The 20,091-nt window shown below is 39.6% G+C and overlaps 1 protein-coding gene across 1 annotated transcript; it reads left to right on the forward strand.

Annotated features, from left to right (window-relative positions):
* Window positions 1-960: 960 nt before the first annotated feature.
* LOC120740158 lies at window positions 961-10,857 on the forward strand. The gene is made up of 18 exons (XM_040042302.1): window positions 961-1,109; window positions 1,370-1,422; window positions 2,645-2,720; window positions 4,238-4,377; window positions 4,656-4,739; window positions 4,833-4,889; window positions 5,007-5,207; window positions 5,406-5,600; window positions 6,596-6,650; window positions 6,747-6,837; window positions 6,927-7,068; window positions 7,483-7,587; window positions 7,784-7,892; window positions 8,158-8,386; window positions 8,708-8,782; window positions 8,962-9,064; window positions 9,705-9,811; window positions 10,088-10,857. The coding sequence occupies exons 1-18, from the start codon at window positions 1,088-1,090 to the stop codon at window positions 10,230-10,232; spliced, it is 1,989 nt and encodes a 662-aa protein (XP_039898236.1). The 5' UTR covers window positions 961-1,087; the 3' UTR covers window positions 10,233-10,857.
* The last annotated feature ends 9,234 nt before the right edge of the window (window positions 10,858-20,091 follow it).

Genomic DNA, 20,091 nt, shown 5'->3' on the forward strand with positions numbered 1-20,091 from the left:
AAGTGGCAATGAATCTCTCACATTACTGTGGAGGAATTTTGGCTCACTCTTCTTTGCAAAAATATTTTTGATTCAACTTTTCAGTTTGAACGGTCTGTTTAAGGTCACGCCAAAGCATTTCAATTGCATTTGAGTCCTAAATGTGATTAGGCACTCAAAAGCCTTTATTCTGTTTTTGTTTTGCCCTAGTTTGAGTTCATCAGAGGTGGAATTGTCCTGCTGCATAACACATGTGTTCTTGGAGTTCAAGACATGGAGTGATGGCCAGACATTCTTCCTCAGGATTTTCTGGTAGAGAGCAGACTTCATGGTTTCATCAATTATAGCAAGTAACCTTGAAGCAGCAAATCAGCTCCAAGGTCATTACACTATCATTACCAAGTTTGGTAGGTAGATTTTTATAATGGTTTTTTTTTTTAACTGAATAAATGATATCCACATTTACAAATTACCTTTTGTGTTTATTCAGGTAATCTATACCCTGAAGCTGGTTATACAGCGAGACAATGATCCAAAAACACACCAGCAACTCCACATCATAGAAATTAATAGATAAATAATACATGAAAAAGAAAAGCATGTTTCCCATGGAGACAACAAAGAACAACAATAAACATTGCAAGTGATGCATTTTTCTTACAAATCCTTATAAAGGTTGAAATAAACTACTAAATGAACACACATCTCACCTGAAGAAGAATATCCTGAATCATGAGTTTGTGTTTGCGTCTTTCGAGGCTTGTGACGTCGTGAGCTCTCTAATATTATTTAGTGTCACAGTTAAACAGCACACACACACACACACACACACACACACACACACACACACACACACACACACACACACACACACACACACACACACAAATCCACTACCACAAGATGGCAGTAATACAACATTAATGATTAAAGCTTTCCGCAAAACGTCAAAGAAGAAGCGCAGGTGGCTAAATGAGCAGCAGAAGAAGAAATCCGACGCCACAAGCAGAAAGCAGGAAGCAGGGATCACTGTACTGTAGAATTTGCTTATCCAACGATATATATATATAAACACAGCTTCTGGACGACACTTCACAGAAATAATAACATGCCTAGAAAGATTGTGAAAGGTAAGAATAAAGCAGTGATAGTTATTTCTTATTAGGGAGGCCTGACCATCAGTTTCATTTACCAAGAAATTGACTTGTTTGAGCTTATGTCGCTGTTTAGCTTACCAGCTAACGACGTATTATTGTGGCTTTCAGAGAGCGCGAAGGTGACGCTGCTGTGTTTTTACCACCTTTAATGTTAACGCTCCGACGTTACATGCTAGTCCTTGAGTATTTAAATATATGTTTGAAGTTTATTTTTCCATTTCTCTACCTGCCAGGTGGGACAGCCATGCCCAGAATTCGAGAAAACTCGAGACTAATGCACACACACGTGAGTATGACTAAAGCCATAAAACTGCTGTGTTGTTATTACAGTGTTATCACAGATGTAGAAAAACAGGTTATTATGATGTTAGGTGTGGTCATGGTGGCTCGTCAGCGTGTAATAAAGCAGACGTCTTGCTTGCAGTCTTACAGCGAACGCTGTTTATTCGGAGTTACTTTATTTCTTTAACAAGCTGCTTTTTGTTCCATTCTTTGTCACAATGATCCCACACTGCTCCATAAATGTTGAGGTCCAGACTGTGGACTGATAGTGTTTGTTTGAAACACACTGGCAATGTCATCCTTACGACGTTGCTAGTGAGACTCTTTCCAGAAGGTATTTGCATGGTAGAGCAAAATGTGAGGGTAGTTTTCTGTCTTCATAATTCCATCAATTTTGACATAATCCCAGCGCCGTTCTCTGAAATTTAGCCCCAAAACAAATAGAGGCACTGCTGAAGAAACTCCTGTTATACTTTTTATGATTTTTCTGTCCCGTTTCATGTAATTTGGTATACTTCAGCCACAGCTCGTTTCTGGTTAGTTGAGTTAGGTGTCTCTTTTTTATATTTTTATGTAAACGAACAAAAATATTGGTACAAGAGGGGAAAAGAGTGGTAAATAAGCCAATGTTTTAAAAAAAAAAAGACCCTTCAGAAAGCCTGAAGAACTGATATAAAGAAAGGAAGGGTGGCTTAAGACTTTTGTATTGTGCTTTGTGTCCCAGGCTGGTGAAGATAAGATGTGCTAATGAAAAAGAAGCTGGGGTAGTAAACTCATAATGACATAAAACAAAGGAACGCTGGAAGTCATCATATTTGAGACATGACTTGTTTAATCATTATCAATTAGTCAGTCAACAGGAGAATGAATATCCTAATTCTAGAGACAAATTAGTATCAAAGGAAATTATTCATATAATGTCACAGTAATTTAATAACTCTCTACTCACAATTCCACCTGTTAGCATTTTCTGAACTTCTGACCCCCTTCATGTATAAAAGGATGAAAGATATTCATGTGATAACAACAGAGGAATCCAAGCAGCAAACATTTGATTGCAAGAAGCAAGAACCTGTGAAATGCAGGCTGCAGTTCTGCTTTAAAAATACTGAAACTATTAATTACAAACCAAACCAGTTGTAGTTTATTTTACAGCAGATTCATTCTTTAAACATGTAAATATGTTGGATGCTAACTATTTGTTTCTTTGTTTTCTTTCTTTATAGGAATCAATGGTAGATTACCTGAGTGGACGAGATCCTTCTGGCAATTTCCTGAATGCTATCCGGCCTGGCTTTTTTGGTAAGGCATTCTCTGAAACTGCTGTTACAAGTTATGTTAAAGAGGAAATCAAGCTTGAAATCAAGCTTTAGTATAGGCTTGTAGTTTTAAGCATTGCTGCTCAGCTGTTGTTGTTTTTTTCCTTTTTATATAAACTGAGATTGGTCTGCTTTGATGCAAGCGCAGTGTTGAATAATCTAAGGTTAAATAGAGGAGGGAGGAAACACTGAGCATACATTTGGAAGAGTAAGGAAACAGAAGGAATGGGAAGGGATATCAGACATACATCTTCTTGAGCCATTTGCCTACCATAATACCAGTATAAATTTTTACGTGATATAAAATTGTCATATCACAAATTTGTTGATATAGCAACGCCATCTGTTTAGTGGACAACAATGAGACGAGCACGGTTATGCCTGAGAGGCAGAGCTGTGGATCAGACTCCTACGAGGATTTAGCAGCTTAAAAGGGAGCTACTTCAGTGTGCTCCATTAAAGCACAAGACTTAATATACAGAAAAAATGCTCCTGCTAAAGGTGGAAACAACAAACTTGTTTCACCACTTCAGTCAAACTCCCAACATTGATAACCAGGTTATGAAGGAGGAGGTGCTGGCAGTGATGTGTGGCCCAAATGTAAGAAAATGAGCCCACCAAGCTTGGTTGGAGCAATTGCTAGTTGTGCTCCATGTGACAGGAAGAGCAATTGTTGGATGGAAATTGCTGACATGGCTACATGGTGGTAAAGCAGGGTTTTAAGCAGCTGTTTACATCCCAGGTAGGAATTGTTTTTGAGTTTGTTTGGTTTTTTTAACTTGTGTTCTGTGCAATTGTGCAGGCTGCTCAAGAGCTGAAAGTGTTGAGCAGTTATTTTATACTTAATTTGTAGGGAAATTAAGTATAAGGCTACATTTGCACTTGCATCAGAATTATGCTGTGTCACTGTTATTGCATCATAATGCTGCTGGCACCCGTGGGACCTTATTTCAGTAGATTCGGTTCAAATTAGGATGCATGTCATCAGTGACAGTTGCTCATTAGAAAAGACTGATGGAAATTTACCTATATTTACACTTATTGTGTCCAAGCTGCAAGCATCAGCAAAACGGTGTTAACAGATAACAGATATTTCCCACAACAGCCAAAATCTAATTATTGCAAATGTTCTTGAAATGTTGTTATTTAATTCTAAAGCTGCTGTATATCCCCCACCTCTGTTATAGCCACAAGAAATCCAACTAAACTGATAACACTTATTTCATGTATGTATTGAGTGTAACAAGTAGATGCTTATGACACTTTTGTAACAGTGAGGAGGAACTTTCTTTAAAAAGCTGTAGTAGTTGATTTGATTTAGTTCATTTACTTAAAAATGTTGTTATTTACTTGTTCCCAGGTGGTGTGTTTTTTTTTTTTTTTTTTGTGGTTCTTTTCACCACTTTTGTGATTAAACAGCAGGGAATTTGGTGTGATCTTTGCATTGTGTTATCGTGGAGTGACGATCACGTGTTTGTATTTGTCTTTTATAACTTGCAGGTTTAAATTTTTTAAATCCTTTGGAGGAAGATATCGTTTATTCAGATGATGACGACGACGACGACGATCGTTATTATCAACGCAGGGCCGCTAACAGGACTTTAGAACCACATCCGCAAATAAAACAGCTCACTGATGAGGTATTGCCCTTTTATTGCACTTGTTGGGAAATGAAACAAGGAACGATCTCTTTAATATTTGTGTCTGGTTTGTAATAGGACATATCTTTCTCTCTGACTCACGTACTCTGTGGGGAATAAACCAAAGCATTGAAAAAACTTTAAGCAGTATTATATTTATCTTTTAAAATGGTAATTTTATCCAAAGCAATTTATCTTGTTTGCACTCTGTCAGATTTTAATCTTTTTTGGGAATTTATTGGAACGTTAGTTGACACTACCTTTTTTTTTTTCACCAGGAAGCTGATAGAATTGCAAAGGAGTTAATAGAAGAAGAGGAAAGGCGTAAGGAGAAAACTAAGAAGAACAAGCGTAAAAAAATGGTCTGCATATGCATACTTATTAGGATTTAACGTTCTAGCAATGCTGGCGTTTTGCTTTTTTTTTTGACCAGAATTTTCTGTCTTTTGTTGCAGCGTAAAAAAGAAAAGAAGCGGCTAGAAAAGGAGAGTGCAGTTAAAGACGGTTCACCTGTGAGTCTATTTTTATCCTTGTTGTGTGTACATGCAAGTGTCAGAGTGGAAAATCCAGACAGAAAGGTATTTTTAAAGCTGCTCTGATTGTTTGTAATGCTGTTTATGTTATTTCAGGAGGAAGAACAAGGCAAGTCAGATTCCTCTGAAAAAGAAGATGATGAGACTATAATTGAAAGTAATGCAGAAACAACTGGATCCTCACGAAGCGATAAAACTCAAAAGGCAACTGAGGCAGCCAGATGTGATAAGACTGGTGCTGATACTGCAGAAAAAAATCTTGTGAAGATGAATGAGAACGAGGAAGAGGAGCAAAAGGTCTGTCAGAGTTGTAAATTTCAGTTTTTTGGAACAGAAAGGCAACCTTTTCTTTTAAGTGGTAGAGCTTTAACAGTATCAGATTATATGTAAATATGCAACACTATTTTTCGTGCGTATTTTAAATGACAGTCTTTTCACAAGAGCACCTTTCGGATGATTATCCCCAAAACAACCACCTTGTTTTATCCTCCGTAGGATTTGGATTTCAATAATTCATATGCTGCTTCTGCTGAATCGGCGCCTGAGGAGACGTGGATTCAGAAACAGAAAAAAGGAGGAAAAAAGGCGGAAAGTAAATTATCTGCAGTTCAACAGCCTGAAGTGGAAAATCCAAATATCACTGAGGAACCTGAAGTTAGAAAGAAAGAGAAAGCTGAAACCAGTAAAGAGGTGGGAATCTTGAAAACATATTCTTATAGGTCAAGACTAAAGTCTGTTGCTCCCAAATTGCTGAATGTTTTGACACTTTACCTGGAGACTGGTTGGTGCCCCCTGGCAACATAAATGTATATTCCCCAACTGGTTGACAAATGTTTGCTTGTATGCAAACAAGTCAGCATCTCACATGCAAACATGAGGTTATTAATGTCATAACCTCTGTTCTCCGATAACTCAAGTATGTCACTATGGGTAACATTTCCTCTGTGTTGTCCTCAGAAGCTTCTGTTGTTACTCTGTTGTTAGCCAGTATTGGCTGGCAGTTGTAATGCTTGTGTCAAACAGTGGCCGTTGACATAGCTCCAAGCTCATGTGGAAAAACTGTCTCAGTTCCCGTATATTTTAAGTACAGGGGAGGAGAAAGTTGGGGGAGTGGAAAGAGAGCATTGGAAAGTTTGTTTGCTTCATTGGCTTGCCTGTGCACACGGTTGCACTTCTCCATAACTACTTGACAGTCACCAAGGGGTCACTGACCGGTCTCTAGGCCTGCTTGAGTGGGACTTTAGCAGTCAATCTTAGGACTGCCAGTAGTGTTGTGTTCAAAGTTTTTTTTAGAAGGAAAGTACAGGAGAAATATCTGTCGTTTTAAAGGATTTAATTTGCTTTGGCTCCTTTTTCCTGGAATCACAAAGACAGACACAAAAACACCCCCTGCCTAGCCTTGATCATTTTAATATTACTGATTGTAGTTTGGGACATTCTGTTCGGACTCCGTTTGACCCAGAGAATATCCCTCTAACCATTATCTAATGTGATGTGTAAGCATGCTGCAAAACCCTCTGCGCTCCTACCTCAACCCTCAGTATTTCAGCTCAGTCATACTGCTGGATGAGGCTTTTGTTAGATTTTACTAGCAACCACAACGCAAATGTGTTTTTCAATTCAAAGTACGACTTTGAAAATATTATTCATCAACCAGACTTTTTTGGGGGGGGGTTTCTATACAGAAATCAATGGATCCCATATTAGAGGAGTATGCAAAGAAAAGCATTGAGTTTGCCAGTAAGTGACATTTTCCATCCATCATCATTGAGAGCCTTATGTTAAAAAAAAGTCAAAATACAAACAGGACACAACAGTTTTTTTTCTCTTTTCCAGACATGGGGAATCGTTTGGCTGCCTCTGGGCAGTACGAGAAGGCAGTAAAATGTTTTACTGAGGCTATTAAATTCAACCCAAAGGAATTTAAGTAAGAACATTGACTTAAATTGACATCATTAGAACTACCAGGAGCTGTTAACTGCTAATGGCCATAAATGTTTGTTCGCTGTGTTTCAGGTTATTTGGAAATCGGTCCCTCTGTTTTGAAAGACTACAGCAGTATGAAAGTGCTCTCACGGATGCTGACGTTGCACTCTCCATGGAACCAAACTGGATAAAAGGTTTATTTAGGAAAGGGAAAGCTCTCTGTGGTCTTAAGGTAAGGTATCCAGTTGACACAGCTTATATTTTGCTGGGGTTTTTTTGCTGTAGCTGTAAATATGATTTAGATGGGCATTTTGACACTGAGATCTCTGGGGATTAACATACTTCTGTGGAACAATAGAGGAACTGCAGATACTTGCTTGTGCTGCATTGCATCATACTCGGGTGTTTTCTGTTATTTAGCATTCCCTCATTACCAGCATAACAGGAGTCCCTGTGTGAAGAGCCCGGTGCTATTAGACAGTAACAGACTGCATCCTCCAAAATGCCGTGTGGCGCAATCAGAACCTCTTTAAGCATGCTCGTTTAAAAACAGAAGACTTGGCGGTTTTGTATGTGTAATAACGCAATCCTACAACTTGTTGTAAATTCCCCAACTAATTTCAAATCCTAACATTGATTCTCCCAGAGATACTACGAAGCCTCACTGATTTACAAAGAGGTCCTGAGGCTGGAAAGTACAAGTGCTGAAGCCGCACAGGAGCTGAAACGAGCACAGACGCTGCACCTCATGGTAGGAGACGCTTTGCAAAAATGGAAATGAGACAAAACAAAAGTCTGATTCATTGGTTTCCCTCCCACAGATTCATATGAAAAGCTCTTTTTGGGATACGTGTGTGTGTGTGTGTGTGTGTGTGTGTGTGTGTGTGTGTTGGGCTAATAAAGTAATCATTTGTGGCTTTAATGTCTGTATGTTTGTATGATTTCAGGAAATGGGCTTCAGCTGGGCAGTGAGCTCTGAAGCCCTGAAAACTCACGGTGCACTAGAGGAAGCTGTGGAAGCTCTGTTTGCCAGTGAGAGTAACACAGGTCCTGGAGGTAAATAAAATGTTGTAACAACAACAGCGTCCTGGTATATAAAGACTGCACTACAACAGTCGGCACTGTTAAGACTACATTCTTTGCCATGATTGAGTAGGGTTAGTCGATTTGTGAAAATTGCTTTTGTGTTAAAAAAAAAAAAAAAGAGCAAATCTACACCTCATCTAAAAGAACAGTGTTGTCACCACTTGTGATTTTGTGTTAAATCATAAAAATATATAAATTCCAGTCAAGTGTGAACATGACTGTACTGTTTGTTCAGTCTGCACAGCTCCTGCCACCAGCAAAGAGACAGCAGACCCACCAGCAGGGCTGAAAGATGATGACAGTGATAATGACGATGATGATGATGATGATGACGATGTGGGAGAGTGGACTGTCCTACAACCAAGCCGCCCACGAATGCAGCAGATGAGAGAGTCTGACGCGTTTGGCCAAAACAGATCAAAGTCTCAGTCGCCGACCCCTCGCTCCAGGAATGGTCCAAAACCGTAAGTCCTCATTAATATGTACGCGAAAATTCAAACAAAGGGGTGTTTATGAAATTATAGTTTTCTTTTTGCAATATTTTAAGGGCTTTTTTGGGGGGGGGGTTGATAATCACTCTGCAGGTCTCCGACTGATTTGTCTCACCTTGGATGTGCTGTGTATAAGTTTGTGTATGTAGTTGGAGTATTTTAATGTGACTGTAAGTTTGATGTTGAGAGGAAGTGGGCTCAGATTTCCTTTCAAGCTTTTAACGTTATTTGCTTAATCATAGAGCATATCAATTTAAAACTGAATGTTTTTATTCTTGCCGTTTTGTTTTAAAGAGAACTTTTCCCTGTTTGGACTGGATTATTGGCGCCTACTGTCACCTATGTAAAACTCCACGAGCTCTTTAGCAGGTGAGCTATGGCAATGCTATTGTTGTGTGAGGATCTTCCTCAGCACTCTCATGTTGTAGGCTTGAAATTAGAAAAGAAAAACCAAAATATGATCTGAGCAGTTGCTGGGTCTTTTTTTTTTGTCAGTTAAGTAGTGAGTTCATCGATCATTTCAACACTCGCTCCTTTCTCCCTCTCAGAGCTGGGGCCATCTACAGCATCAAGATGCTCCTGGAGCAACAGTGTGCCTTTGTGAATTACACCAGAAAGGAAGATTGTGATAAAGCCATCCAGTGTATTAATGTATGTATCCATTTGCCATTTGCAGTGAGTTATATCTAGTTACATTCAGGGACAAAACCCGTGTGTCAAACGTAGCCATGGGTGCAGCACATGTGTAGTGTAGAGCAGCATGAGTCACAGGCAAGACAAGACAGTGAACTTTAGTCTTTGGATTGTGATGCACATTTAGATTTTTTTTCCTTCGACTCAGCACTGTGATATGAAACCTAAGGTTTGTATAGTGTGAGTAAAGTCTGACTGTAAGTCCAGTGTTGTAGGTTTTTGAGTCTGTGGGTTTCCAAGAGTCTGCTTATGCTCTTTGTTACACTGCAGTGCAGCTGGCCAGTAAATGCAGAGGCAGCAGACATCTCTGGTAAACTGGTATTTAATGGAAGACAAATATAAGCACATAAAGTAATAAGACTAACCCGTTCTGTCTCCACGGCAGCTACCTGCCATCTACACACTGCACTCACGCCTGTTGGTGTAGTCTTCTTTATTTATTGTTACAGTAGTGGCCCCACTAACGGTGATCATAGGTCACGTAAACTCTTAGTGCATCTGTGTTGCACCAACCCGAATGATAAATCATTGATAAATTACACTCAAGAAAACCACGGTCACAGTAATCGATGATTAACAAGGTCTGTTCACTCTCCAGGGAATGATTTTCGAGGGGGCTCCGCTGACGGTGCGATACCCCTACAAAGTCCACCCTGAACTCGGTGGGTCCAAATTAGCTGCTACTGACCGCTGCCCTCGCCCAAGGTAAGGACATTCTTCCTTTTATTGAGAAAAGCACTGATTCACTTTGTCACAAGATTAGATTTTATTCTCCTTTGATGAATTGAGACAAATAAGACCTGATAACGTTATATTGTATTACATCAGGGCCTGTAGTTCCAGATTTGTGATGAGATTATTTCTGTGATTTTTGGCCTTTTTAAAGAACAATGAATGTATTTTCTTTTTAACTTAAATTTTATCATTCATCACCAGAACTGAATTTTTAAAATGATTTATCACTTGTTTTTCATATTGTAGCACATACAAGAAGGAGTGCTTTTTCTGGAGGACGACAGGATGCACGAGGGACGACTGCACCTTCAGACACGTCCCGGAGCACAAGAACATCGATAGGGAAAAATTCACCAGCAGGCTGGGATTGCATGCAGCAATTCAAAAATGATCACGCCAATGAGAAGATATGAGAAGCACGTGGCGTTTCCTTTGAGTTGACGCCGTGATCATGGCACCCTGTTTTTTTTTGTTTTTTTGTTTTTTGTTTTTTTTTTGTCATTGTTCTGGTTCACAACACAAAAAGTTTCTTTGAATTGTTTATTATTAGATTTTGGTAAATCTGTGCATCGCCATCACTGTATGTGTGCAAAGAAGACCTGGATCGACATAGTACTACATTAATATTATAATTATTCATGTGCCTTCTTAGAGTGGCATATATATGCTGTAAGTGCTAAGCAATCTTTGGCAATGGTTGGCTTTCAGGAATTCCTGATTCCATTTTGTTATAGATTCGATTTTAGTTTTATTATTTAAATTAGATTTAACAGATTTTTTTCTGTTGATTTGAACACTAGGTGGCAGCATTATATCTAGCCTTGAACTTCAGGGCTGCAAAGTCTTTGCTTTCGTTTTAAAGGCTGTGATTCCTGTTTGGGTATTTTATTTGCACATTTATTGTGCAGTGTTTCATTTTGTGTCATCTTGATGCTGGGCAGCGGTTTGTTAATGTGTGAAAAGCTCAACGGTTGGATTCTGTTGGTATGAACATTAAAGGTTTCTAATGCCCCATCTGTTGTCTGTGTGTTTCAGTGTGGTTATGTTTGTATAGGAGCTTTTTGCAAAAACTGAACATAAAAACAATATATACAAAAAGATAAAGAACTATACAAAATGATAAAGGAGAAAAATGATAAAGGAGTACACTGAATAGAAACCAAAAAGCTTTTATAAGATTTGGCTTATTTTAGCTTAGAGTTCCAGTTTTGTCACCAAATGAAACAACAAAAACAATGATGATCATTCCTCAGTTTGGGGTGTGTTTACTAACTTATTTCTGATTATTGATTGGGTTTTATTCTCTTTTTGAACTTTCCTTGAACAAATTATACAGCCTCATTACTATTCCACAAGTCTTCCCCTTTTCCAGATTTTTTTTTTAATATTGGCCCTGCCTCTTATTTCCTCTGAGTTCATTCTGTAACTGAAACTTCAAACAACCATTTAATTTGTTTTGAAAGTAAAACATATTTACATTTTTATACATTATCAGTGTAATGTATGGCTATCTATATCTATATAGATATATAGATATAGATATAGATAGATATCTATATAGATATATGTGTTGCCGTGTTCCCTAATCTATGTGTTGCCGTGTTCCTGGGTACGCTAATGCACCAAAATTGTACCAAATGCACCCCTCGATGTTTGTGGGATAGTCAGAAGGATCTTAAATGACACAGAATAAAACACTGTATGAATAAACAAAAGTGTCTTTAACTCTTTGTGCTCATGTTCAGTAGAAAAGCTATGTGTAAGTACTAGTCTATTTGGATGGAATGATATAGACACATTATATGAGACCTACCATACCAAAATTGAATAAACTTGGTGAAGCTGAGCATGGGTAAAAGGAAGAACTTGTTACATTTTGGTCCAGATTACTTTTTTTTTTAACTGTGGCATGGAGCCGTGGTTTGACTACTAGTTTTGGAAATGAGAAAGGAAAAAATCCATGAGTAGAAGATCAGAATCTGCTAAAGAATCATGCATTTCAATTCCAGCCACAGCAGCTGTGCATCCTGTTGCATTTTTATTGAGTTAGAAGTCCTTCTCAGTCACCTTAGGCCAGAGCCGAAGTTGCCGAGTTTCAGTGAAATGATAAGTAACAATTGCCCTTGAGATTTTATCAAAAGCAAGATTCCTCTAAGCTTAAAATACCTCACTTCAATCTGCCTGAGCTGTTAATGTGGGTGGGATTTGTGTAGATCCCCGCTTTGCTAAGACCCAGTATGTTTGTTATTTGACTCAAGGTCATTTTAGTGATGCCTGTTACACAATGTTTGGGGTGTGAATTACAAAACCTTCCCAATGTTCTCAAAGACCTGAGGAGTTGCCTAAAGACTCTAAAAGTTCGGGGAAAATAGTTATTTCACTGTTTTAAAAAAACACAAGTGCTTGATCTGGACCTTGCAGGCAGAACAGCTGTACTCGTGGGCATTAATTGGCTGATGGTGGCATACCTCATGAAGCCCCTTTGATCTGTGTGAGATTTGAGAGCATGAAAGGCCTGAAATACTAATAACATGAACTCTGGTTGAACCCATAAACAGCTCTCTGACATGCGGTTGATACATTAACAACTTGCAAAATGGGTCTATATTTAATCTTACTGGTCCGCTTGCCTTTGGGCCCGTGAGAAATCTGTTTAAATGGTGATAAAGTCTGATAAGAGGTTAGGGTTCACAAACCGGCTGGAATCAACATCCCGCCACTCTGAGTCCGGACAAAGCCAATCCCTTACTTAACTAAAGCAAACACCAGGAAGATTAAGTGCATCTTGTTAAGCTAGCGTGGTTTGTAGAGCTTTTAACAGAAATTCCCCCTCCCATCCAATAGGAGGAAAAGGGAACAAAAAAACACGGTAACAGACGGAACCAGCAGACACGACACGCTGCTCTCCCTCTACTCTACTTTTTGATATATGGCTATGCAGTAAAAATTCTTCCTCACTCCCCCTCAGGAGAGGTTTCAGTTGCACTAATTGAATGCATTGCTTTTAGCATAGGGACACAAAATCTATTTTTTATTCTAATTCTGTGGTTTCTTGCTGCTTGTAAATAAACTATTGATGTGACATGCAGAAGGAGATGACTCATCTTTTGTATCAACGGTGTGATTTGCTTCACAGGCACCCAGAATAAATGCTCCAATGCAGCATTGCAGCCAGCCGGTTTACCAACCTCTGCTTGAACCTTGTAACCTTCCCAGCAGGGCTGCTGCTGCTGTGTGCTTGTCCTCTTTAAAGGAGCGAAACTACAAACACATCAGTGTGTGGACTTTGGAGCAACCCACCAAAGTCCAAATCCTACTTTTCCTCACTGCATTTTTCACATCAAATTCTTGCAGTTACCTCAGTCAGCCTCTTACTGCACAGTCAATAAGAAGCTACAGTGCCACAAAATATAGATTTTTATGTTTTCGCATAAGTTTCTTGATTTACTTCTTTCTTTATGCTCCTTTCACTGGCTTAAGGCTCTGTTGGAAATGCCTTGCATGTCTGTGCAACAACCAAGACTTTGCAACAATATGAATTAAACTCTGACAGTTGAAGGGGTTAAACTACATGCTGCCAAGTGTTAACACAATACGCCCACACAGTCCTAAAAAAGATTACGAACTGTTCCTTTTTATTGGTTCAGCAAGATATACACTATGTTACACCTGTTCAGCTGCTCATTAAAGCAAATAGCTAATCAGCTAATCACATGGCAGCAACTCAGGTATTCAGACATAGTCAAGATGACCTGCTGAAGTTTAAACCGAGCATTGGAACAGGAAGAAAGTTCACATAAGTGACTCTGAACGTGGCGTGGTTGTTGGTGCCAGACAGGCTGGTCTGTGCATTTCAAAAACTGCTGATCTGCAGGGATTTTTGCACACAACAGAGAATGGACAAAAAAGAGAAAGTATCCAGTGAGCAGCAGTTCTCTATGTAAAGATGTCTACAGGAGAGTGGTCAGACCTCTTTGAGCCTGATAGGAAGACGATGGTAACTCAAATAACCACTTATTACAACCAAGGTATGTAGATGAATGCACAACACATTAAACTTTGAAGTAGATGGGCTCCAGAAAAACACTACGCAAGAACAGGAAACACTTACATGGTTCCACCAAAACTGGTGAAATAAAATATTGGAAAGAAGTTTTTCCAGCAACATTTAGATGGTGGGGTCAGAATTTCAGATAGAGAAGAAGAAGGTATGGATCCATCGTGCCTTGCATCAACGTTTCAGCCTGCAGGCGCCTTACTGCCACCAGAGCATCGTTCAAATGCTGCAGCATACCTGAGAGTTGCTTTCGACCATCCCCCCACAGTTTAACAGTCTTCTGATGGCTTCTGATAATGGACAATGTCACAAAACTGTCTGTCTTTTCTCAAATCATCTCAAATAATTAGTGCAATACTTATTTACTTGGTATCAATCTGATACCAAGTAAATACAGTGATGCTGATACCATTACTTTTACAGATAGTTTTAACTTATAAAAGCAGCATATGTCGGGAAGAGCACTGTGTTGTGATTTATGAGTTGAATCATCATCAATTGGCAACTTCCTTACACATTTTAATGACCTCTACATCACTGTGATTTTTACTTTCCACAATATTACCGGTAAGTGAATCCAAGTGGAGAAAAGAGCAGAATAAAGACAGTATTCATCTTCTGAGGTAAGTCATTAGGATATCCTCAATCTTTCAGCTTTTCATGTACTTTGAAACTGAGTTTTATGGAGACCTGAAATGGAAATGTTCCTGCCTCTAAAGCACTTTAGAGGCAGCCTTAAGGTGACAAAGACTAGAAATAAAATTGACTTCACAGTCAACATAAAGAGGTTCAGGCATTTTTGTCATTTCCAAAATAATTTATTTAACTCAACTGAGTGGGCTACATACTGGACTAGAGGACAGAAACAAAGTATCAATCGTATTGTTCTAGCATTGAACCAATACCAGCTTTAATACCGAACACCACAGATGTGGTGGAAAGGGAGAGTTACATTACTGATGTGCAGCTAACAAATCTGCAGCAATAGAATGATGCTATCATGTCAAAATCTGAGGCATGCTTCCAGCACCTTCTTGAATCTATGCTACAAAGAATTAAGGTTCTGAAGTCAAAAGGAGGCTAGCAAGGCTAAAAACGTGTCCGGTGAGTGCATACTGTTATAGAGACAGACGTTTTTGTCTTACCTCTACCTTTATGTCATAGTAAGACATTTCAAAACACTGAAAAGCATTTTAAGAAAATACTAAAATGACTTGTTATTTTAAAAAAGAAGACGCTTAACATGCTTTAATCAAAACAATGACAACACGGGCATTTGGACAAAGCCATTGTTTCACTCCTTAATAAACATGATTCCTGAGATCAACATAATGTTGTGATGGTAGCTGCACACCGTGGAGAGCCATCTGGTTGAGTGCAGTCTTTTTCCAACCCTTGGTGGATTCCTGTGAAATGAATACAGTAACTGCCACAATGAGAAATTGACCTTCCCTTTAATCTAGACAGAGGCCCCCTTAACAAGTTGAAATAGTGCAAACCCAATTAGGGAATTGATTGCTTGCTTTCATTTCCCTCATTTGCATCAGGGTCATATAGGGAAGATAAATTAATGCCTGGTCTTTTGTCCACACTGTCGTTGCTGCTTGAGAACTATTTATTGCTAAGAAATGAGCAGGGGGGAAAGTCTTTTGTCTCCCCTTGACAAACTCATCGGTGATAATCTTCAGTTAAACACCAAAAGAAGGAAAGACCTGCTGAAGCCTGAAGGTCCTCACAAGTTTTAATGTTGGGACTATTTGATGGATCATTTAAAGGACAATATGAGCCTTTGTGATTGTTTTAAAAGCTTATCCACAACCATTAATCACAAGACTATTCAAAAGAGGTTTATAGGTAGCAGAGGCTTAAAGAGAACTCTTTCTTTCTGCCACAAAAACAACACATTCGTCCATTTTTTCCACTCTCTTCTACTTCTTTTGTCTGTCTTTTGCACTCGGCTTCTAGCCCATTAGCTCCCATAAATTATGTAAACCTTTGGATAAGGCTTTAATTTAAAAAAGGCAGCTATTTCCTAAAGCAGCAGGGCCACTGTAGATTTTACACTTGCACACACAAAAGTAAAGAATGCATTTGTTTGTTTTGCTGTGGCTCAATGCACATTGAGTACCCTGTTAGTATTAATAGCTACAGCAGGTAAGTCTATGTTGGACTGAATCAAAATAAACTATAGAGCTTTGCCCTGTGGTAGGTTACTGTTGTAGTAAAGGTGGCTGACTCTTTAGGTTTTGGACACCAGTGGAGCTGAATGTTATAGAGACAACTGTTGCTTTTTGGCTTTTTCATGGGAACTCTTCACCATAAGAGAAATGTAAACCCTATCTGACATCATGTGCATATTATCTGTAGGCTTATTTGTGGTTCTCACAGGTTCAAAAAGTTGAATAGGAGACAGACCCTTTAGCACCTTCTTTACTTTTAAAGTGAGACTTCAAACCTTTTTGATACAGTTAGAGCAGAATCGGGGAATTGTAACAATCCCTCAGTTATGCTATGACACACTCAGGATCCTGGGAGTCTCCCCATGATACACTGACGACTTCCCCTCTTCCTCTTTTCACTCTCAATGTGTTTATATCTTACTAACCTTTGTCTTCTCTCCCTCCCATACTTTGTTTTGTCCATCTTTGGTTTCCTTTTTTCTCTTCTTTTTCCCCTCACCACCCCACCCAAGTCTGGTGCTACCGGAGGGCTCTTGATAGAGGGGTGCCAAGCGCTCACTTATGGGGGGGAACATGTGATTCTGGAGGTTTTCTCTCTAATACTGTAGTCTTTACCTTCCAATGTAAAACACCTTGATGTGACTGTCGTTGTGAGCCCTTCTTGCTGTGAGGCAGCAGTGCTAAGCACGTTGTAATGACTTTGTTCTATCTGAATAAAAACTAATTGGAATTCCTTTTTTTTTTTTCAGGAATTGCCTGGATTGTTAGAAAAAGCCTCTAACAGTGTCTCTAAATGATATCCAGTAATATAGAGCTTCTAACGCATGCTGATAATGGGTAATATAAAAAAAAAACTGTGACATGGCTTTTATAGCACCCAAGTTTTTATGTTTCTGCATTCACATCTGTAATGCCCACTCCTGTTTTATTCATCTAAATAAATTATTCAAGTGTGCAGGCTTCTTTGTGTATATGTGCATAATCTGTATGTTTACACACACACACACACATGCAGACTACAGGCTGCCAGGGAGGATAATGCCACTGACTTCCTTTGTTGTCCCCTGCTGATAAATGACAGTTTAAAGGTTGAATCTCACATCTCTCTCATCCCTTCCAGACGTGCGCAGGCACAAATTCTGAGCTCGTCACTGTGTTTTGGTCTTTGTCGATGTGATCGATTGAGAGATGGCAGGTATGGGGAGCGGGGCGGCATTAATACGATTAGAGGCTTGTAAACAAAGAAGGCCGCCGGGTTTTTCAAGGCCCCGCCGCTCACAGCGTGATGTAAAGCTGGGCATGCCTTCACCTGCGTTCCCTTCAAGTATTTACGTGACTTAACAGGAGCAGAAATATGTGGCTTCTGTGGAATCATTCAAACATGCAGTCGGGTTGTATTTCATCCAGCAATCGACCTGCATATCCGGAGGTAGCATGTTCAAGGCCATGAAAAATGTCACGGCCTGTAAATCCTCCCATTGTGGCCTGAAGGAGTTTGACTGCCAATAATTGATGCCCACTTCCATACATCACCAGTTCTCAGACCTGTAAAACACGAACGCTTCAAGTCTCACACGGACCTCGTCCAGTGGCTGTCTCCTGTTTTTTGTCAAAGACCAGAGATTAACGTGTACAACGGCGAGCAAAATAACGTCACCATTCATTTGCGGGTTATTCCTTGGACAGTGATTTATAACAGGAGACACTTGTAATAAAATGTAGCCCTCCAGGTTCCTATTTTTTCTTTTTTTTAACCAAACTGCATGCATCCTGTGCAAATGAAACCTGTTTCCTTTGATATAGATAATCCTGAGTGGCATGTCAGATCAGTTAAAGGCTTTCATTAACGAGAGCTGGTGTTTATAAAACCTGCACAGAACAGTAATTTCCTTCTGATGTTTTTCTCACTCATTCCTCTAAGACATCAATCTAGCCAAACCTATCCCGCCACCACACTAAGCTTTATTGTTTAAACACCTTGTGCGAGCAAGAAAAGTCAAACAAGGCAATTTGCTGTGTAATGTTTACCGCCCAGTTAAGAAGCACTGAGGAGGCTTGTTTATCTCTCTTTTGGTTGTAGAGCCTGTGTAGCAACCAGGATGTCTGGGACGATTTAAGACTTCCTCCTGCCCGCCTGCTCGCTTTGCCTGGTTGAAAATGCTGCAGAGGTTCCATCTATTTCTCCCGTTGTAATGAACCTCCCTGGGGGCCCCGGGCGCACCATGTGAAGACGCCTTAGTACCAGAGCGATTCATTACCTTGGAAATGTGAGCTTTTGTTCCGTTTTCAGCAGAGCCCCATTAATCTTGGGCTGCCTCCTGGCATGCAGGCCAGGTACTGCTTAGGTAATTACAGTTAATCATCATTCAGACGTGCACATGGACCATGGGATCCTCAGCGGACTCAGCGAAGGAGCACGTGTCACCCTCCCCCTCGCTCCGTTGTTTACCTCTAACTGTAACCCTACATCTCAGCTCCTTCTGTAACCAAATTGCCAGAGTTTTGATAATTGTGTCCAGTAAGATTTGGCTTTGCGCAACACTAAACATCCCAATCTCCGCTTTCCCACCCCCCACCTCAAACATATACGCTACCCAGCTGTCACTGCTGCACAGTTACCGAAGCCTACTGTTCACCTGCCGTTTGTGATTGTGATTAATGGACAGATTACAAGAAGGATGATTTTTCAGGAGCAACAAGCAGAAAGAGGCCATCTGTATTTTGGCTTCCTGCAGCCGAAGGACGTGCAGACGACTTCATCACTCAACATTATCGCTGTCTCTGAAAACTGCAAGAACCGTGGTAGATAAAATGTGCTTTTATGTAGGGTGGGAGGCTGATATGTATATTACTCAAAAAGCTGATTTGCACATAATCCAGCTGGCCATTGGATTCAAACCCAGGATATGTTATCAGTTTCTCTGATGATCATCACATCAAAATTTGTCCAACACTTTGGTATTTGATCATACACTTGGCCATTATTAGAAACATCTTTGGGTCATGGTCTAATTGTTTGGTTGCTTAAATGTTTTCACTTCCAACCTGAAATATCGTGGTTGAAATTTTAATCATTAATCCTGTTTATGCGACTTGATCTTGATGATGAAAGATTCATTCATCACATCACAAAACAACATAATAGGTTTCCTGTGCTGCTGTGAGTCATTTTCTACAAATAAGTGTTGCATTTTTACAAAAGGTTACTATTTTATTATTTTACAACAACAAAAAAACACTTTATATGGTGCTCATTCCCAAAAGAATATCCATTCAAAGGCTTAAAAAAAACCCTCTGAAGAATCTTTATCAGCTCACTGTCACATATTCCTCTAAAGAGCAGCCACAAACTCTCAGGGTATTGATTAACATTTTAGATGTGAGCTAAGAAGAGAAGCAGTGTGTGCTGTTCTGCCAGTAAAACATGCCCCAAATGGTTTGTTGTTTGAAATTTGAATGAAGATAAACTTGGCGATTAAAAGGCTTCAGCAGCAGAATGAGATTGTTCTATAGACTGGCTGACCTCCTTCAAGGGAACAAAAACAAGCCTAGACTAATTCAAAGAAGACGGTGATGTTGTTTGCTTTGCTTGATTGAAAATGTTTTTAAAAAGTAAACAAACATATGAGCAAAAAATAAAACCCCAAAGAAACAACAAGCAAAAATACCAACCCCACCCGTTCAAGATTACAATGATCACAAAGTAGGCTGAGGACATTCAGGTCCCGTCTGCTGGAAATGAGAAATGAAAGAGGGCAGGGCCCCGTTATAAGATGTCAAAGGAGACGGGGGAAAAAAGCTTTTGTCAGGGTTGTTTCACACCTGTTGGGTTCTGTGTAGCGTATGCAAAGGAGGAAGACGCTGAAGATTTCCTAACAGTGTGTGTCTCTCCCATAGAGCCACAAACCTTGTTGGATCCGGGTCAGATCAGATAGCGCAGAAGGAAAACAATTTGGCAGACGATGCCATTGAAAGGTAAGTATTCTAAACATCTTTTTTGTCTAGGTGCTGAG

The sequence above is a fragment of the Simochromis diagramma genome, unplaced genomic scaffold, assembly GCF_900408965.1.
Source record: "Simochromis diagramma unplaced genomic scaffold, fSimDia1.1 OVJJ01000304.1, whole genome shotgun sequence".
In the NCBI taxonomy this organism is placed as follows: Eukaryota; Metazoa; Chordata; class Actinopteri; order Cichliformes; family Cichlidae; genus Simochromis; species Simochromis diagramma.